General features: G+C 41.6%; 2 protein-coding genes across 2 annotated transcripts in view; one reads left to right on the top strand and one right to left on the bottom strand.

The window, feature by feature from the left end:
- VEPH1 (ventricular zone expressed PH domain containing 1) overlaps positions 1-19020 on the top strand; it is a 97051-nt gene that overhangs the window by 23802 nt on the left and 54229 nt on the right. Inside the window, exons 8-10 of the mRNA XM_075033179.1 lie at positions 902-1076; positions 15063-15229; positions 16776-16985. Coding sequence (XP_074889280.1) covers positions 902-1076; positions 15063-15229; positions 16776-16985 — 552 coding nt within the window. The remainder of the gene's footprint in view (positions 1-901; positions 1077-15062; positions 15230-16775; positions 16986-19020) is intronic.
- Positions 4841-10556, bottom strand: PTX3 (pentraxin 3). The gene is made up of 3 exons (XM_075033178.1): positions 10168-10556; positions 9238-9771; positions 4841-6149 (listed from the first exon to the last, which is right to left on the bottom strand). The coding sequence occupies exons 1-3, from the start codon at positions 10313-10315 to the stop codon at positions 5536-5538; spliced, it is 1296 nt and encodes a 431-aa protein (XP_074889279.1). The 5' UTR covers positions 10316-10556; the 3' UTR covers positions 4841-5535.

Here is a 19020-nt window from a genome sequence, read left to right as displayed (position 1 = left end):
TTTCAGTTGACCCTGGTGTTCAGAGAAATTGGCTGGAGTTTAGAAAAGGAAATTATTACAGGAAAATTGATGATCAGTACTAAAGCTATTACCCTGTGAGCAAGTCTCCCACTACACTTACTCATGCATCCTCTTTTTCCTCATTTGACCGGTCTGCCTTTGATTTAGTCCCAGCGGCTTAGCCTGGGATCCTGTTCTGGGAACAGAGGAGTCCTTTCTTCACGTGGTCTCTGCCAGCACAAAGATAGACCAAAACTCAGAGTAGTAACACACTTCAGTTTAGATGAGGGAAGCTGTGACTTGTGCTGGGGAAGATTTACCCATGCTTGAAGTAGTTTCCCTGAACTTCGACTGCCTGCACATTGGGCTGCCCTGCTTGGGGCTGGACCTTGGTGTGGGGCAGGTCACTGCGACACAGGAGTGAAAGGCAGCAATACCTCTTTTACTGCAGGGAGCAATATTTACCAGTCAACAGAATCAGTGACTGCTCCAAGGTGTTTCCTATGCTTTGGGATGAAAATTACCTATGCTGTGTGAATGATGGATACAGCTTCTGCTGTATTCTCTGAGAGCACCAAACACAAAATACCGTGTTAGAAATGTTACAGCAGTTAACATTTAACTCGTACACTTCATATCATGTTTTCTCCTTCTCTTGCAGAAGAAAAAAATAGGTGCATTACTAACATTTCCTGGCGCAGTAGTTTTAAAGTTCTTTACTTGCTCTTTCTTTCAAGTCTGCCTCCAGCAGTGTTACCAAAACATAACCTTTCTTGACATGTTTTTTGCTTTTTTTCCCCTGTTGTTTTGATTTTTGTTTTTCTACTCTGATCAGCATGAGACTTTATTTTAATCATTATTTCAGCTGCTTATTTTTCAGTGCTTTTTCATGTTTTTGCAGAATTACAATCGACCTCCCATAATGGCCCTAGCTGTTCCAGTGGCAGTGAAATTTCTTCAGAGGGGCAATAAGGAACTGTGCAGAAACATGTCAAGTTATCTATCCTTGGCTGCAATTGCTAAAGCAGATCTGCTGGCTGATCACACAGACACTATTGTCAAAAGTGTCCTTCAAGGTATGAAAGCACTGAGATTTTGGATTTAGTCCTGCAGCATGCCCACCATTAGATTAGTTAGGCTGTATTAGCCATATATACAAACATGTTATACATGAAAACATGTATGAGGCATGTATGTATAAAGCATGCCTATAAAACATATTAGACACAATCTAATAACAGACTATATCAAGGAAGACCTTTCAAGAATATGTGAATTTACTGAACCTTGTTGACTATGGAAGTCTTATTATAGATTGGATGACCCATAGGGCAGGAAATAACATCTGTATTTGTTAGTATACTGTACTAATGGACTTCAAATTATAAGCCATGATATGAGACGCTAGTTACTGGGCTCTTATCCTTTCTATTAGTGTCATTGGCAATACTCCAAAATATAAATGGGGATGAAATGAATCCCATTCTGTGGCAAAATAGTCAGATGTAAAGTATAAAAGCTTTGTCGTGGTTCTTCAATTTTGCCTACTTTGTTAGCTTTGCCTAGAATATTGATGCTAAACTCTGTACATTTTACTTTTGTGGTTTAAAAAGCCAAAAATATTCATACCTCTACAGAAGGAAGACCAATTTAGTTGAACTAGTAGTGTTCACAGTATTTGTTGCAATACAGTGCTACTGCAGTAGTAAAATCACTGCTTGTTCTTCTTCAAGTATGAGCAATAGCAATAAGTAGCAATAGCTGTATAATTATTCCAAGAACAATTTTATGAAGATGTTAAGCCCTTGAATTAAATGTATGCATTCTGAATTTATTAAAAAATATAAATGGAGCGTATTATGGAGGGATAGCTAAGCTAGAAAGTAATTTTGTCCCTAAGACATTGTGGTAAGAGCTTGCATATTTCTGTCTGCTTTGTTTAAGGACAAATGTGTGATAAATATGATAAATATGTATGAGCTATGTGATAATACTAACTGAATAGAGTCCAAGAACAGGATATTGCTAACAACTTCCAAAGCCACATGGATAATTCTTTTAAGACTTGTGACATTAGTATTTATGTGTTAACATTGTGCATTGCCACTTGTAACTGAGTGCTATTAATAGAAACAAATAGAGTGAAACAGGTTTTATGGTATAGTCATAGGTTTGGGAAAAGTGATAAACACCCACAACTGAAGGTTTCATCATGAGTGAGCCTGCTTGTTTTTGTGTATTTATGTTATTCTACCAGCAGATGTTGCTGTGGACATCAGGTTTGGAAATTCCAGACTGGAAGAGGGCACTCTGAATAGGCAAAGTGCTTTGTTTTGCATAGTGGCTTAATTGCACTGTACATAATTTGTATTTCAGGCATGAAAAGGTTGGTTTGCAGCAGGCTAAGAACCACGCTTCAGGACTGAGTGTTTGCTGAAGGGAGAAGAGAAGCTAGAGGATAAGCTGCTAAGGATGAATTTACAAAGCAGCATGGAGACAAAGGGCCTTGTTCTGGTGCTGCACAGACAGGGCTCAGCCTAATGGCACCAGTGAGACTGATAGTAGACTTTGGCCTGCTGCCTGCGAGTGTTTGAGAGCTAACTGGATTTTTTGATTACTTGGGGCAACTGTTTGGCTGCATAATCAGTTTCTTATCTTATTAGCTAAAAAAGAGCTCTTTAGAAAGAGTGTTTAACTACTCTGTTCCAGTTAGTGTGAACTCAACTTCTAAACATGCAAATGTCTGTACTGTGCTCGTGATGCTGACAGGCCCTGTGCTGACACCTTCCATCAGCATAAGGGATCAGGCAGATTTATTCTGATTTCCAGGGGACTGCAGCAAAACTACCCTGAAGTTGTTGCTGTAATCTGAGAGTCCCACAGCTGTTCCACCTTCCAGAGGAGCTCAGGCAAGGGAAGTGGGTGTTGCATTCAGCAGAGGCTTGTTAGAGAGCATAACTGGGCTCAGCAACATACTCCAGAAATGCATGTCTTGCGCTCGCTCCTTCATTTCTACGTTTGCAGTGCAAGAGTAGGGTCACAGTTCCTTTTCCAAACTCCCCCAAAATGCTATTTACTTAGTGTTTTCTAAACAGGCAAAGTAACTGTTGACAAAGAAAAACATAGTTAAGCTAGGAAGGAAAGAGAGAAGTGTCCTGATGGAGGTGACAGAGGGGACTAGACTGTGGGAAAGCTTTGCTAGTCCACAGAAGTGATAAAGGAAGAGCAAAGCAGTTGGAAAGAGGAGAGTTTTCCAGCTGAGTCAGTGAGAATGAAGGGACTGGCTTTGCATTTGGTCATCTGCCAAACCAGAACAGAGATAGGGAAAGGCTACTTCCAAGACAAAGCATTTCAGGTATGAGGGTACAGTAAGAAAAGTAGGCAGGAAGGATTTCTGGTAATCTTTTTGAGGATTTTGCTTTTTCTGCTGCGTTTCATGGACATTTGTTTTCATTTAATGGGGGGCGCTCTATGGAAAGAGGATTTGAGAGCGGTTTTGCCCTTGCACAATGTTGGGACCTCAAGTGTTTTTCGTAACTCTGAAGATCTGTTTTCTGGCTGACAGCAGATGAACGGAGATAATCTTTCATTGTTCTGTAGTTAAGGTTATTTGCAGATATTATTTAGTAAGGGATTTTTGTCATGCTTACCACTAAGCATTTCTTAATTTAGATATATTTTTATTGTGGGCTAATAGGAGAAATTCCAACAATCGGAGCAGTTATTTTTACCTTAAATAAACAGCGTTGACAAAACTTTGGAGCAGGTCCTATAAATAGGTATCAAGTACAGCCGCCTTGAATGGCATAGTAAAGTGGAAATTACCTTGTCATAGCTTTTTCTTACTACTTTTGTATTGTGGAAGGAACGATCTGGTAGCTGTTCAGGAAATAAGCATAGCAGCAACATGTCAAGAAAGTTTTCAAAGTGTTTTCTTAGGACATCTGTAGAGAATAAGAAAGATGGAGAAACGTGTGAATAGAGCAGAAGGGTGGGCTGTTTCCAGTGGAAATAAGAATTGCTTTGAATAAGACGTTCTCCATGATAACTTGTTAAGAGGCTTCAACAGGTAGTAAATAATCGTTCTTGTCATAAATGGTTACATATACAGTGAACAACTATTCATCATTGTCTAATTCTGCTCTGTTTCCTACACGCAAATCACCACTGGTGTCTTGGCTCTCTGTGCTGGCTTCTTATGTGCTGTGTCCAGCCCTAGGTTTTTATTGGATTTTAGATAAGCTTGTGAATGTGAGAGAAGAAAGCCGCTGCCACCAAATATTCATCAATTCTGCCTTGTACAAACCTCCTGTTAGAATCAAACAAGTTGGTTACTTTGGATATCTAAACATATCTTAAAACTGAGTATGTCCTTCTCAGATGGCCAACATTATGCATGGGGTACTAGTTGATTTTTTTTTTTTTTTTTTTGGGGGGTGGGGGCGGGGGATATCTCAAAACCAATCTTTCCTTCAGTCTCCAAGTGCTGTGCTACCACAGCCTCAGGTCAAGGTGCATGTGTCAGTATGTTAAAGCATCTCTTCTGTACAAATGACCACATCCATGTGGGAGAACTCCTAGAGTGGCAAATCCTTGCACATGACAGTGTTCACAAGAGGGATTGTTATCATGACAGGCCTTTAAAGCTGTGTCTGGCTAATGCTTGGATTTTGGTCCTTTGAGGGTCTCTCCATTTGTATGAGATGTTGATGTTTATGTTCTTTTCTATTAGCAGCTAAAACTGCATGGTTCAAAACATGGAAAAATTCCCAATTAGTACTCACTTTCAGAGTTTCAGTTCATGAGAAGCATGGAAAGTTTTAGTTTAGTGAAGTATCTTTATTTACAGAACAACTTTACAAAAATAATTTCAATAAAATTATTACAAAGTCAATTTACAATATAATACAGCTCCAAATGTAACACCAGCTTATGATGGGGAAAATATTATTTTTATATGTTAGGTCAATCCGTGGCATAAATAATGCTTTAAACAAGGAGCTAGTTTTCTTATAGTCTACAAATTACTAACGACGATTAATAAACAATGCATTTCTTGGCTTATGTGGTTCCTCTGTACAATTCACATTAGCACTATAAAAAACAATGACTGGAGGAGCCTGGAAGATGTACAGCCTTACGTCTGTTCTGCAGAGACTGGTCAGCCGGATACCCAACGTGTTTGCTTCAGCAGGGCTGCCAGGAGCACTGTTCGGCTCCAAAATGTCCACAGTGGCACTCACTTCTATACATCAGAAAACATTGCACTAGAGAGACACCAGTCGTCTGACCTCAGGAACAGCTTTTCCAATGTCATGCCTTGATGTGGGGGTTTTTGGTTTTTTTCAGTGTTTTGCCAAAACAGCAGGCAGACATCAAATCCTGTCTCCACAGTACCTCGTTCTGTGAACTTCCAATACTCATCTTCCTTGGGAATTCAAGACACGGGCTCCTATGGCTCTGTTTACTTGTACGTAATGGCATTCGGCTCTTTGTGAAATATGTTCTCTGCTTCAGAAACTGCCTTGCCAGAATTTAAGAAACATACTGGGCTCCTCCGTATGGCAAAACTTCTGTGACTCCCCACCCAATGATGTTGCCCCTGATACTGCATGCATCTTCTCCGCTCTGCGCTGCTATCTCTTTGGCACTGAGCACTCTGTCCCACATGTTAAAGCCAGTTAATTTTCCGGAGAAGGCTAAAGCTTCGTCAAATCCACCTCCAACGCAGCAGCCATTCTTTTCTTGACCGAGCTGCAAAATCCCTCCGTCTGGAATGGTGTGAGCATCAGCAATGTCTGAGGCAGTGACTGCGAGCTCTCCCTTCACCCACAGGGATGCAGATCCGTTCTCTGAGCTCCAGGCACCGCAGAGATGGATCCACTTCCCAGGAACAACTACGTTTTTGACAGCTAACTTGTGCTGGTCACTACCAACAACAAGCACTGCAGACTCCTGGCTGAGATAAAGCTGGATTTCATATGGATTTAACTTGGTTCCGTAGGAGAAGACAATAGTTTTGTCCAACACCTCAGTCACCTTGATCCAGATACAAGCAGTAAAGGAGTGAAGGGTCATTCCAGCAGTTGGGTGAACGCTCCCAAATATCTTTTTTGAACGCATGGGGAATAGAATTGCTGTTTCACACCCTGAAAAAGTTAGAAAGATTGTTAGGTAGATAAAAACTGGTCTGTTCGTACATGCACAGTTAGGACCCTTGACATATGCTTGCTTCTGGGCTTCTCAAAGGGAGCAGAGAGCTCAGCTCATCCAGTGGGATGTTAGGATGCTTTGAAGAAGCCGTCAGATCTGATGGATGAATTTGCCGAACACTATGGCAATGGGTCTAGGGGCTAATCAGGCTGCAGGAACAAGGCTTGGCTCTTCCCTCACTGCAGTAGCAGTGTATTGTATAGTCCCGTGCCATGCTAAGTGACATTTGAGTTTAATGCTGCCTGCCTGCTCTGGTGCTTGCCTTGGGAAGTTGGGCTTCCCTGATGGTCTGTGCGGGGCAGGTGCCTTCTGCTCGGAGGTGCCTCCTGGGAGAGCTTCTCTTTTGCTGGGTCACCTCAAGAATTTAGCACTTTACATTGGGTAATTATGCCGGGTAGTCCCCTCTGTTTCATTTAAGTCTTGTTTTAGCCTCCATGTTCTTTTTCAGTATGGAGTGATGAAAACAGCAACGTTATGGTGAGGGGATGGGTTCAGTGGTCTGTCAAACGGCGGGTTTAGATACCGTGCCGTTCCTGGGATAGCAGTGCGAGACTGCTGCTGCGGCTGGGGAAGTGGAGCTGCTGGGTAGATGTCACGGGCAGTTGTGCAGTGTCCTGCGGTTGTCCTGTGGATAACTGGGCAGCAGAGGAGACAGGGACAGGGGCTACGGAAAAGCAGTGCAGGGAGCATTGGTAGAGGCATGCTGAGATGCGTTTATGGTAATGACTCCCTTTTCTGACCCTGCCTTTAGGGCTATTGGTCAGTAGCTTTCATCGGCGCTGGTTAAGCATGGGAAATATAGAAGACAACTGGTCTTTTAAAAACAGTTAATCTCTCATCTCCAATGAATCAATATGTTGATAACAGAAATTAGATTAGCTAAAACCACTAACAGAAATTTATGGAACTTGGAAAAGTGACTGATGATCACTAAACCCAAGCCATTTTTGGTATTCTATGTACCATTCCCTAATTGTATATAACTTAATATTCTAGGTGACATGGGGGGAAAAGCAGCTCCCTTCTACAATTAAGCTGGCTCATTTCCTGTTTAAACAAGCTAGAGGATCTAAAATGTCTAAAAACGTGTGGAAATTTCTGCTTCTGTGAATGAAGGACTCTTTGTGTCCTCCAGGATCATGCTGCTGTGTTATTTCATAGACTGCTTCCTTTCAACTTTGAGCAGATTTTACATTTCTTCATTGGCCCTTTTGAGAAGGGGCAGGGTCAGCAAGCAACTGTTGGGGATACTCCTTAAAATGCTACTTAGGAACACTATTGTGAAAAAGCTTTTAATTAGGAAGCTTTCAAGCTTTATTATCAAGGCCTAAACAAAATTAAAACCAGCCTCACTGAAGAACAAAAAGTGTGATTAGAAAATCCCTCAAGAGCATGGCTGGCAGTAATTCAAGATGTGAGAAATGAAATTCAGTTGCTAAAAATTCTTTTGAAAAAAAAATTCTAGAGACACACTCTGGAAGTACTTAAAATGTATCCTTTAAATTAAAAAATAAGAACATTTTATATAAAAACATGTAGGAACCAGTGGAAATAATCTGGATTTCCACTGATGAGACTGAGATTCTTAATGCCGATCAAGTTTTTACTCTCACCTAGTGCAGAGTAACTGACTGCAAGGCTGGCTGTGTTACAGGAGAGTGATAAAGAATGAGATCATGCTTTCTGGAAGGCAAGATTCATGTGCTTGGGGAAAAAAAGGAATATGCTGTAAGATCTACTCCCAGTACACAAAGATTACTGAAGTGTTATGATAAATAAAGGAGTAAAAGCAATTTACTTATAAAGCTGAATCCATGCCCTACATGAAAGGATAGATTCACGTTAGATTGTAAAACGCTTTGATGTAAATTATTGTGTTTGTATTGCAATAGGCTTGTGTCAGTTGTTGCCTTTGCTTTAGCAGTTACAAGAAGCACTCCTTGCTCACCTGTGCAAGAGCTCAGGCTGGTGGTGCTGCTCAGGGTCGCTGGCAAGGCTGGTGTAACTGCACCCCTAACTTCCTATTCACAGACACCCGTGGGATTCTGTGAGTTTAGATTTCTGTGGGGTTTTTAAGCTGCAGTAACCTCCATTTGTGGAAAATACGGTTGTTAAAGACATGTCAATGTTCAGAAGACAGGCAGCGATAGCTATCTGGTAGGCAGAGTTATATTCAGTGTAGTTATATTGTGCATGTAGCAATTTTGCATCCAACTTTAAATAGATGGGGGTCTGCTCTGCCATACCCAAGTTGCTGTAGCTGCTTTTTGGGTGTCATATTACAGTGCACAGAAAAACTGATGTGAAATTTGAGATATGAGCTCCTTTTTCTATGGCCACCTTGCTTGCTGACCAATGCAAACATTTTGGAAGGGGAAAAAAAACCCCGCAAACCAACAATACCACAGTGTTACTAATTTTTCCATGCTTGAGGAAATATTCTGTCCTGACAGTTGCATGCAGTGAATGTGCCCTCCCTGCTGCGGGAAGCGTGCTTAGCTGGTTGACATCAGCAGCATGTCCTCAGATCTAGCTCTGCTCCTGGGCAGTTGGAGTTGGTGAGGAGACAACATTTAGTTTAGGAAGAGAGAAGAGTAGGTACATGCATGAACAGAACAGGAGAGCTCAGCAACTAGCGTGTATGTGTAGGCGTTACCAGCTGGGAAGGTAAAAGGTGAGAGAACGTAATTTGTATGTTTAAAATACATTTGCTGCTCTCTGGTAACTGTTTTGATCTGGGAGAGCCTGCAGGAGGTGGGATCTAGCTGGCTTTGCCCTCTCTAAGGACTTTGATTAAAGCCTTCTTTGATCCCACGTTTGGAAATCTCAGCACCTCTTTTCTGAGAACAGTTAATGGGTTTCCTCCCTGTATGTACAGACTGCTCAAAGCTGCTGTGGTGTTTGTAAGATTGCTTTGGAGTCTTATGCAGAGGAAGGTGCTTAAGAGGGGTGTTTGCAGGATGTCTGTTTGGACAGGCCCACCAAAGAGAGCTCTCTGGTAAAGCACAGCGCACGTGGACTTACCTGCTGGCAGTAAGTGCTGAGCCGCCCATTTCTGCGATGCTTTCAGTTCAGCTCTGGTTTGCTGTAGCTCTTTCCACAGAGAGTTCAAAATGAGATTGTCTCCTCTGGTGGGACTGAATTTATCCTGCTGAAAAGCTGTCTCCTGAGCCTCCGCCTCAGACCTCCTCAGCCAAGCACTCTCCAGCCGGCCGAGCCTGCTGGACACGTTGTGGCTCAGCAGCAGAATGTGCTCAAGAACCTTTCCTTGCTCGGACTCGTGAAGCCTCTTGGCTTCTTCAACTTGGTCAGTGTTCCTTACAAGTGCCTGCTCTACCTGTGACATGATGTGGGAGGTGACTTTCTCGATGGTGGCGGTGAAGGTGCCCGCGAGGTTGGTGGTGAGCTGGCTCAGCTCTGCTTTCAAGGTCTGCAGGTCCACCTTCAGGATCTCGTCAATCTGCTGCAGCATCATGTTCTCTTTCATTTGAGAGTTCTCAAGCATGATGAAGAGCTTGTCCCACTCAGTGTGCTCTCGCTGGCAGTCGCATGAAACAGCTGGAATGGAAGATACAGATGTTGCTATTCCTTTGTACTTACATTTTTAAACAGAAGGAGTATTTGACAAAATCTGGCTCTGTGCAAGGCTTACAAGCTCCAGACTGTCAGTGTGTGTCCCTCTATATCAAAGCAGGAAAGTGGTGTGTATTATAGCTATTTTAAAATTGTCATTGGCAGTCTTTTGCAGGAACACTGAAAAATAGAGAGTATAAAGCAAATTTCAAGGCACGCCATCCAAGTGCTTTAGCATTTGCTGACCATAATAACCTACTGGTGCAAGCACATGCTTCTTCCTCTGAGAAAAATATTTATGTTTGTAATAACTGTTACAAGAGCTAGGCAACAAAGAATGCAATTCTGCACTTAACACAAATTTAGTTTAAATCTACTTACTTTCCTCAGTACCAAGAACTGGACCTTCAATTTCATTATCCATATTCACATACATGAGATCATAGTCGTCATCTTCATCCAGAACAGAAACAGAAGCCCTGAAAACACAGAACAGCGTAAGCAGAGAAAGTATTTCTTGGGGCAGCATTCTTTAGCTGCTTCCTGAAAATAGCTGGGCTGTCTGGAGCTAAAGTCTAAGTCAGACTTCAGCAGAGACAAGACTGCTAGTGAGACACAGCGAGCCCCTAATAAATGCTCCGAGCGCCTCAGCTTGAATGAATGAGCAATGCTAGTGCCAGTGTTGTAATAAGAGCACTTCTGACTGTTGGTTTTGGCCGAGAGGAGAAGGGGGCGTGCAGCTTGCTCAATTCCAGCCTTCCAGGTTTGCACTGGGGGGAGATGTACTGGCTCACGAAGGGGAAGAAACGGGAAAAACTGCTCTTGCGAGCTGCCGCTTCCCCTCCAAGTGCAGATTGCTGTAACGTGCATCAATGCGAGGGTGAGAGTGGGGGGTGCAATCACTTGGAGTTCTCTGCCTGTGAGCACTGGCTGCGTCAGTTATGTTATTTTGTGTTATTTGCGGAAATGAAAGTGTTGTCTGCAAACTCATTTTGTAGTTGGTATGTGCCAGGGCTCTGGAGGGGTTTCGCAGAAAAATAAACATACCTGGAGTTGGTTTGGATACACACGTATGGTTTAACCTAAATATTGTAGCTTTTTTTGATAGTTACATATAAAAACTTCTATTATATACTGACAGTTTACTGCTTTAAGCAATAAAGGAGAACTCATAAAGACAGCTTGTTAAAGTTTTGCTTTTCTAGCCCTAATTACCAATAACAACATCATAACTATGCGGATAATAGGTTACTGCTAGTATCTTGTTTTGCGAGCATGTAGATTATCAACTGCATGATTAGAGTTGTTTCTGTTAACTTGGAAAAAACAAAACAAGGCACTCTTGGATTAGACATTAATCTAGTGCTAAGTATTATTGTTATTGGTGTTAATCTGTTTTAAATTCTGGAAGGCTTATCAGTTCAATGGGCCATTAATTATTTCAGAGATGCATTGCTTAGGTGAGATTAGGGATAATATGGTACAAATTATATATTGGCTATGAAATATTCAGAGAATAGCAAAAAACCCTGCATAATTGCATCTAGCTTCCAATCAGTGTTCCCTTTCCATTTAGGTCTGGTTTAGCCCCTTATCACTTGATGTAGGAGTGTGTAAAGAGGGCCCTGTGCTTCTGTTCTTGTTCATTCTCCCTCCAACACCCGGGCCACGACTGGGAAATGCAGCTGCATGAGGCAGCAGAGACGGTGTGCGTGGCCTCAAGCGTTGCTCCCTCCTGCAGCGGGGATCAGGAGGCACTTTGCAGGTTTCTCCTTTTGCTCAGGAGGGAGGTAAGGCTGGAGCTGCCTGCTCCCCAGCCCCTCCAGGCTTGCTCCGCATACCTCCAGGCACACCGCTGCTCCAGGGGCCGCAGAAAGCTGCTGAGAGCCTGGTGCTGCACCGGATGCCTCCTAGCACCCAGCCTCGCTGGTGCAAACCTGGACTGCCTGCATGTTGGACTGCTGGCCACGGTACTGTGCTATTCCTGCGTGCCAAACTGGTCTCACTGTTTCACCCTGTGTGTATGTGGGGTTTCTGCCACTGTGGGGCCCCCAGCTGCTCTTACGCAACCACAAATAATAAATAGTAACATCGACGCAATATGTTAGAAACCTCAAAACTTTGGTAAAGTAGAGGTGAACATTTTGGGGAGGTACATGCCTAACTTAAGTCATCCTGGGGAAAAAAATTAGGTGTGGGCTCTTATCTTTGAATACTCAATTTTTAGGGAATGTCAAAACACTACTGTATAGCTTCGAGAGTTCCTTCTGTCCATGTTACATTTGCAGTGTGCTACAAGGCTCTTTTTTCCTTTTTTTTTTTTTACAAGCTCTCTGTGCTGCTGAGTTGGGCAGAGAGCACAAGGCAACCTTTGCTGCTCATCGTCTGTGCAGAGAACATGGCCAAAGTGCGCCCTGAGCATGGTCCTGGGGCAGCCGGGGTGGACTGGCATCGTCACAGCACGCAGTTGTGGTTGCTCCTGCTGTACGTGCCTCCTCCTTGCCTGACTTGCAGCCAGAAGTGCAAAGCCATCGAGTGTCCCCAACTGTACATTAGTTTCTGCCTGAGTTGCATAATTCCCAGTGTGTGGTCTGCTTGGAAAGTCTGAGAAAATCTAATCTGGAAAGTATTGGGGGGGTAAGGGTGGTAGGGGAAGGAAGAGGGAAAGAAGGTAATTAAGGAGTAGAGTATAATGTTTTTCCATTCTCAGACAACAAACATACTTTTCAGGCTCTTAGTTTAGACTGAGACAGATGAAGCAGGATGGAAAAAAGTGAATTACTTGGGAGCGGGTACAATATCGCCTCTGACTGCCCGAGCTCTGAGAATCAAAAGGTTGGTGAGTTGCTTGTGCGTCATACCCTTAGAAACTGAAAAGGTGTGACAAACAAATGGCAAGAAGTACTCAGAGCTAACTTGAAACATGGAAAGAAAATAAAATAGTGAATTGTGTTGTGCTCCATGACCTTTCTTAAGTTATATGAAGAACAGACACAAACTGTAGTATCTGCTTGGATCATTTACAAGTTTGTATACACAGGTTATTCAATTAAAAGCAATTCCATGTCAGTGAGGTCGCTTTAATATCACTCCAAAGTGATGGGGTTGCTTCTAAATTGCCTTTGCTTTTCATTTATCTTGGTTAGTGAATATAAATGCGGCAATGCTTGCTGTAGGAAACTGCCCAAATTTGTGTTTGTATGAAGTATTTTTGTCCAGAGAAGTTTCATGGCTGCAATCCATCATGTTGTGTCACATCAAATTGCATCCCTCTTCTAATACATCCGACACTTGAAATGCTTGTTTTCTCAGGTTGAATAATTAGTCTTACTTTCCAGACACCTTCCTATCTGTGACATCCTAGCTTAGGCAATAGCACATCTCAGGCTTGTGCCTGTCTTTCCTTGTTTGAAGCTGCTAGTTTTTGTTACTCTCTGCTGAATTCCTTCCCTCTACACTTTTACAGCTGAGATGAATTTGTTTGTCCAGGAACATGGGAATTTCATCTTTTACAATTGTTACCATTGCCGAAATTTGACTGGAGCTTAAGGGTTCTCTTGCGTATGAGCAGAAAACTTCCAGTAGAAACTAAATGTGTGCAAGTGCAAAAAAAGGACTTATTTCTGTAAGCACTAAGTTATCTGGGGAAGAAAATAATTTTTAGTGTATTCAGTTACAAAATTGTTCAATTTCAAACTCAGATGTGAGTCTAGAAAAGTTCAAGTAAATGCATGCTCCCACCATTTTAGTTCTAACTTTGGGTGGATTGGTGCTTTGCCTGAATCCCACGGTACGTTAGTGAGACTCGTAAAAATGTGACACTTTTTTACAGACTCACTTGTAACATCAGGAAGAGATTTGCACAAAGAATGTGGGTAGAAAGTGGCCAGAACTGAACAGCTTGCTAATTTGTTTAGGGTAATTCATCAGCAAATATCTTTCCTTTGCAACTCACCTTTGTGCTTTACATATAGAACAAAACAAGACTGAAATTTGCCATGTGCATGGGACTAGAGGTGGGGTCTGAACCTTGCCTTTAGCACTGCAGTGCTTGTACAGAGGGCTCAGAGCTGCCTTCAAGGAGAAGCCAACAATTCTTCAAGCAGAATAAATGCTTCAGGATAGGATGCAGAAGTGTGGCTGGCTGAATAGTGTGGAGACTCTCCTCCAAAGCGTAAGGACCCCTTAGGGATCATTACAAGCTGTTCGACTAAAAGTTGTTTGAACCTGCGATAAATTATACGTTAGTTACTTGGCTCAGAGTTGATGTTGCAAGACCTAACAGTGTCTTGGGGTGCGTTTTCTGCGTCTGGCAAGAGCACGATGTGGTCCGGTCTGACCCATATATCCTTTTTCTACCATCCGTGAAGTGACTTGCTTATCTTCCAAAATTCGAAGGCTCAGATTTAAAAGGGAGAAAAAGCAGCAGGCCAGAGTGCTAGTTCCTATTGGAAACCAAATCCAAAGAGACCTTAAGAACTTTCAAGGGTTTACAAAAAGGAGCCATACTACATTGCAATAGGCAGATGTTTTCCATATGTTGTTCAAGTGAAACTTAAATATATTGAGGCAGGCATGTACAGCAATATGAAGTTATATATTTTGGTATGAGCCTGGGCTTCAAACTGAATTATGCACAGACATCTTAAGAAAATGTGTGAGAGAGGGTTTTGCATATCTCTCTCTGTCTGCAGTTGACTCTCTCTGGCTCCTTTCTATTCCTGGAAGTGGCATCCTTAACTATTTATGTTCAAATTTACTGTCATGCATATTTAGTTCTCTTAATAACCAGCTATTCTTTCCATATGCTGCTTATTTAATTTGAAAGTCTGAATCTCGACAAAGCAGAAACATAGCTTTTATGTGCTTTCTAGCTGCCTTCTTTCTTTTTTCTTTTTTTTTTTTTTTACTTTATTTTTTTGTTAATTTAAATCACACTTAGTTTGGTGTAGGACTCAACAAAGAATCATTCAAATCTGAAAGCTCATTAAGCAGCCTTCTCATGATATTGTACTTGAGAATTATCATTAATAGTATTTTCTTTTTTTTACACTTACATTGTTATGCCTGCAATGATTCATTCTATTTAGGTTATTTATTTGTCTTCTTGGCCCAGTATATATTTTTCTACAGTGTGTTCCATGTCTCCCTTATTTTGTACTGATGATTCTTAAAAACTGGTGTCTCCAGGTGTGTGCTGATTTTCTAGGGCTCTCTCCAGCTGTAGGCTATGGCTATACAGTAAGTCACTGGCCTCTCATTTGCTCTGTTCTCAGGGAACTTGATGCTGCTGCGTGTCCTGCCTGCTCTGTATGAGAAGCAACCGCAGCTGATAAACCTCCATCTGAGGGAGCTGGTGGCACTGATGGCTCAGCTGGATCAAGCCGAACAACACCACCTCCTCAGGCTCCTCCAGATCGTGGCTAGGAAAAAAGAACTTGGGGTAAAACCATGTTTGGAATATCTTGCTGCTAAATACTGCACCTCCTTTTGGAGGAGTTTATTTGTTTCAGATGACTTGGCAAGGTCTGTCTGCTCACTGCTCTCTGAACAGTGAGGAGTCCCGTAACATGCATGACAGTGCTTTCCTACATTAATTCCCCGTGAATTATTTAATTTCATTCCAAATTCTCCATCTAATTATAAAGAGAACATAACAATGACTCTGCTGGACCAAAAAGTTTGTGTTAAACCAGAACTGTTTTCAACGTTTTTGGTTCTTCCTCTGTCAGCTGAATATGAATTCCCATAACTATGTTTCTGTTAGAATACATGAACTGTATTAAATTATATATCAAGGAAAATTAAAATGAGTTAGGAATTGATTAGAAGTGAGCTGGAGATTAATTATCTAAGGCAAAATATACCATGCTTTGGAAATTGCATGTCATTGACAGCACCCAGTGCATTTAGAACAAGGCACAAAACTACCTGCTTTGTGAATTTATTAAATTCATAAAATTTTTGGAAAAGAAGAATCAACAGTAGTTAGTATCTTTCCCCAGGTAGCCAAGGAAACTTTATTGTAATACAGAGTCCCAGATGAAATAGGGCTCCTTTCAGAAGCAAGGCCCTTGTCAGCTGGGGGAGGCTGGGGTGCACCTCTGGCTATTGCAGGGGTCCACACTGGAGCCGACGCATCAGAAGTTGTTTTGCATTCTCATTATTACTATTATCACTTATTGCTACTAACAATTTATTCAGCCACCTACCTGCGGTATTTTGCCACAGTGACAGGTATCAACTTGCTAAAACTGATAATCCTCAAAAAAACGATAGAAGAATCGGTTACTTTGTGCCCCGTTTCTGTGTTGAAATGTCTTTTGCACAGATGCAACAGTTTCTTTGAATCAAAGGTGTATTACTGTACATGCGTGTTTATGTGAAAAATAATCATTTGGTAGATAATTGTATACGCTGCATCCTGTTTGTAAGATGATTTTAAGGACTACACCCTCAGCCTCTTGAAAATTGTGTTGTTACCAAGAAATGACAACTTGCCTACAGCATTTTTTTGTGCAATGAAGATCTTGCCTCTTATTTTTTCCTCTGTTCCAGCCATTAACCTTGACACGTTATTTAGTTTCCGGTAGAAACCAAAAAATTCTGCTAGTACTTTAATTTACTGTATCATTGGGGAAGGCTAAGTCCTACATTGTTTTAATCAATAAAGTATAGGACAGGCCCAGAGCAAGGGAAATATTTGGTGAGGGGTTTTTTTTGTCTTTTTTAACGATTGGGCATTTCCTTACTTATATATGCATAACTGCAATATTTCAAGGCTGCAGCTTACCCTTATTCCATATGTTGAGCTGAACTTTGATTGACCTCAGCAATAGCTCTGTGCAAAGGTCAGCAAGGGTGGAAAACTATTTTACTAAATCAAAGTCTAGTGTTTTATTGCTCCGATGTACAGTACCTCTTTTGGTTATATGTGTTCGTAATTAAAAATGTATTCAATATTTGTTTCTGTCTAATTTTTGTAATAGGTGCTGAAAGAGTGTATGCCATTTCTATTTGGACACTTGAGAGACCCTAACCATAGTGACATTATTCTAAACATACTTATAGAAATATCCACCTATGAACCAACAGCCTTAGCCACTTTTCTTCCAATGCTGAAGGAAATTGGTGAGAGTTTGCCAAGTTTGATTGGGCAAACAGCAAAGATCTTTGGAGCTGTTGGGCATGTTGATGAGGTAAGTTTAAAAACAAAAGAAGTTGGTTGGTTGGTTTGGGGCTTGGGTTGTTTGGGGTTGTTTTTTTCTAAATCTTGTATAAAGTAATACACCTAAGTATTCCTTTCTTCATGAGTAACCAGACTGCCCTACCAGAACATGTTCCTGGTCCTAAGACCATGATAGGTCTAGACTGTAATACCAGTATGGCTGGGAGAGCAAGTACCACAAAAATCAGCTGTGGTATTTTGGCGACTGAGACTGACTTTCAATCTTCTAACCAAGGAACTGTCAAGTAGTAAAGGGTCTCTGCAGATATGGGGTTCAGGTTAGCGGGAAAGAAAGAAACTTTGTAGAAGAGCTTAATGAACATAAAAAAGATGAATACTTAAATTCTCATAACTGTAAAGATAAATATCTAAATTATTATTATTATTATTATTAAACTGTGTATCTCTATGCATGTATATGTTCTAAAGCAGGTAACTGTCATTATTCCAGGGGCTTAGCTAAGCTACATTGCAGTGTACCTATGTGTGAAATGAAAGGCAGAGAAGAGGAAAGAAGTATTTTGTACACCCTTTGTATGACATCATATTTTAGATGCACATAGCCTTCAGGAATGTTGTAATCATGCAGTGAAATATGAACTTCCTTGTATAGTGTAATCCAGATATTTTGGCTTTGTAGCCATAGTTAATTGGATACTTCTGACAAATGTCTTTATAATGAAATGCTCAGTGGTGATGCTGGGCTCAAGCCTCATCACAGGAACCTCTTCACAGTTAACTTGGTTTGGGATCTGATCCAATGGGAACATTTTGCCTAAAAAGGACTTACACTGACAAGCTCCTAAAAAATTATGGGAGTTTCATGGCAGCATAATTAATCTGCACTGAAGTTTTTGCTTTAGTCGTAAGTGTGCAGTCTGGATGCTGCAGCAATGTTCACCTAATCCAGGTGCCATCAACAGACTCAAAGACAGTGTGTACAGAAACCATTGGGTAGTTCGTAGGTCCCAAAGCCCTCTAACCTCCCCAAAATACCAGCTCCGGTGAGCAACCCGAAAACCCCTGCGTACCCAGCAGCAATGGATGCTGATCACAAAGATCTGATGTTAGCCCTGCCTAGCTGGGACTAGGAAATGCCTTAGACCCCGACGAGACCCATCTTACCCCACTGCTGTCCCCAGCTCCTAAAAATACAGCCTGAAGGAGGTTGCTACCACAAGCTTGTAAACTACCTGATTCCTCACGACCTTGGGTGTCCTGAGGACACCAAACTGGTTAGACTTACTTATGACACATCATGATTTTTAATGAGATTTTATTTTCATTCCCAGGTATGAGCTTATGTCTCTTTCACCACTGCTAACAGACATTTTCCTTCCACTTCAGATCACAGTTCTGTAAAGGCAAAAATAATGTTCTGCTGAACTCAAAGAGTTTCTGGTAAATAATTCAAATTTTTATGGCTGTGACAAAACGCGATTATATAGCAGAAAATGATGGTATGTAATAAATCTAAACATTTGCTGAAGTGTGGCATTGATGCCTGCCATACAGTAACCTGGATAATTTATTTCAGCAAAGAGCTGAATCCTGCAGTTTCCGTGTCCTTTCAGTGATCCTTGAGGCAAAACTTGCACTAAGTCTACTGGAGTTTGTCTGCATAAAGGCTAGAGATTTCACTGCAGCTTTTGCCTTTCTGAATCAGACCTTGGGGTTGTCCTTCCTTTGACTCTGCTGGAGGCCGGTTTGGAGGGAGGAGGGGAGAAAAGTGACATTGTTTTGCTGTGCGGGGAAAAATCCTCCACATGTTCATCTTCTGTCTTTAAGATGACAGTTCTTCTATTTACTTGTTTAGATACAGATAACAATGTGCTCTCGTCAATGATAGTGGTAATCAGAGAATCTCCAGAGAGACTTTTCTCTCCTGAGAAAATAGTTTCTTTTGGCCCCTAACCAGTTAGTCCCTTAAATCTTGGGAGTGGAGGGGTTAGGCAACTTGAAGCATATCTCCTACCCTGGTGTAGGCAAGTCCAGCAAACCCATCG

This window comes from Buteo buteo, chromosome 7 (assembly GCF_964188355.1).
Source record: "Buteo buteo chromosome 7, bButBut1.hap1.1, whole genome shotgun sequence".
Classification (NCBI taxonomy): Eukaryota; Metazoa; Chordata; class Aves; order Accipitriformes; family Accipitridae; genus Buteo; species Buteo buteo.
The sequence above is the reverse complement of the archived record's forward strand: the minus strand, read 5'-3'. Positions and strand labels throughout refer to the sequence as shown.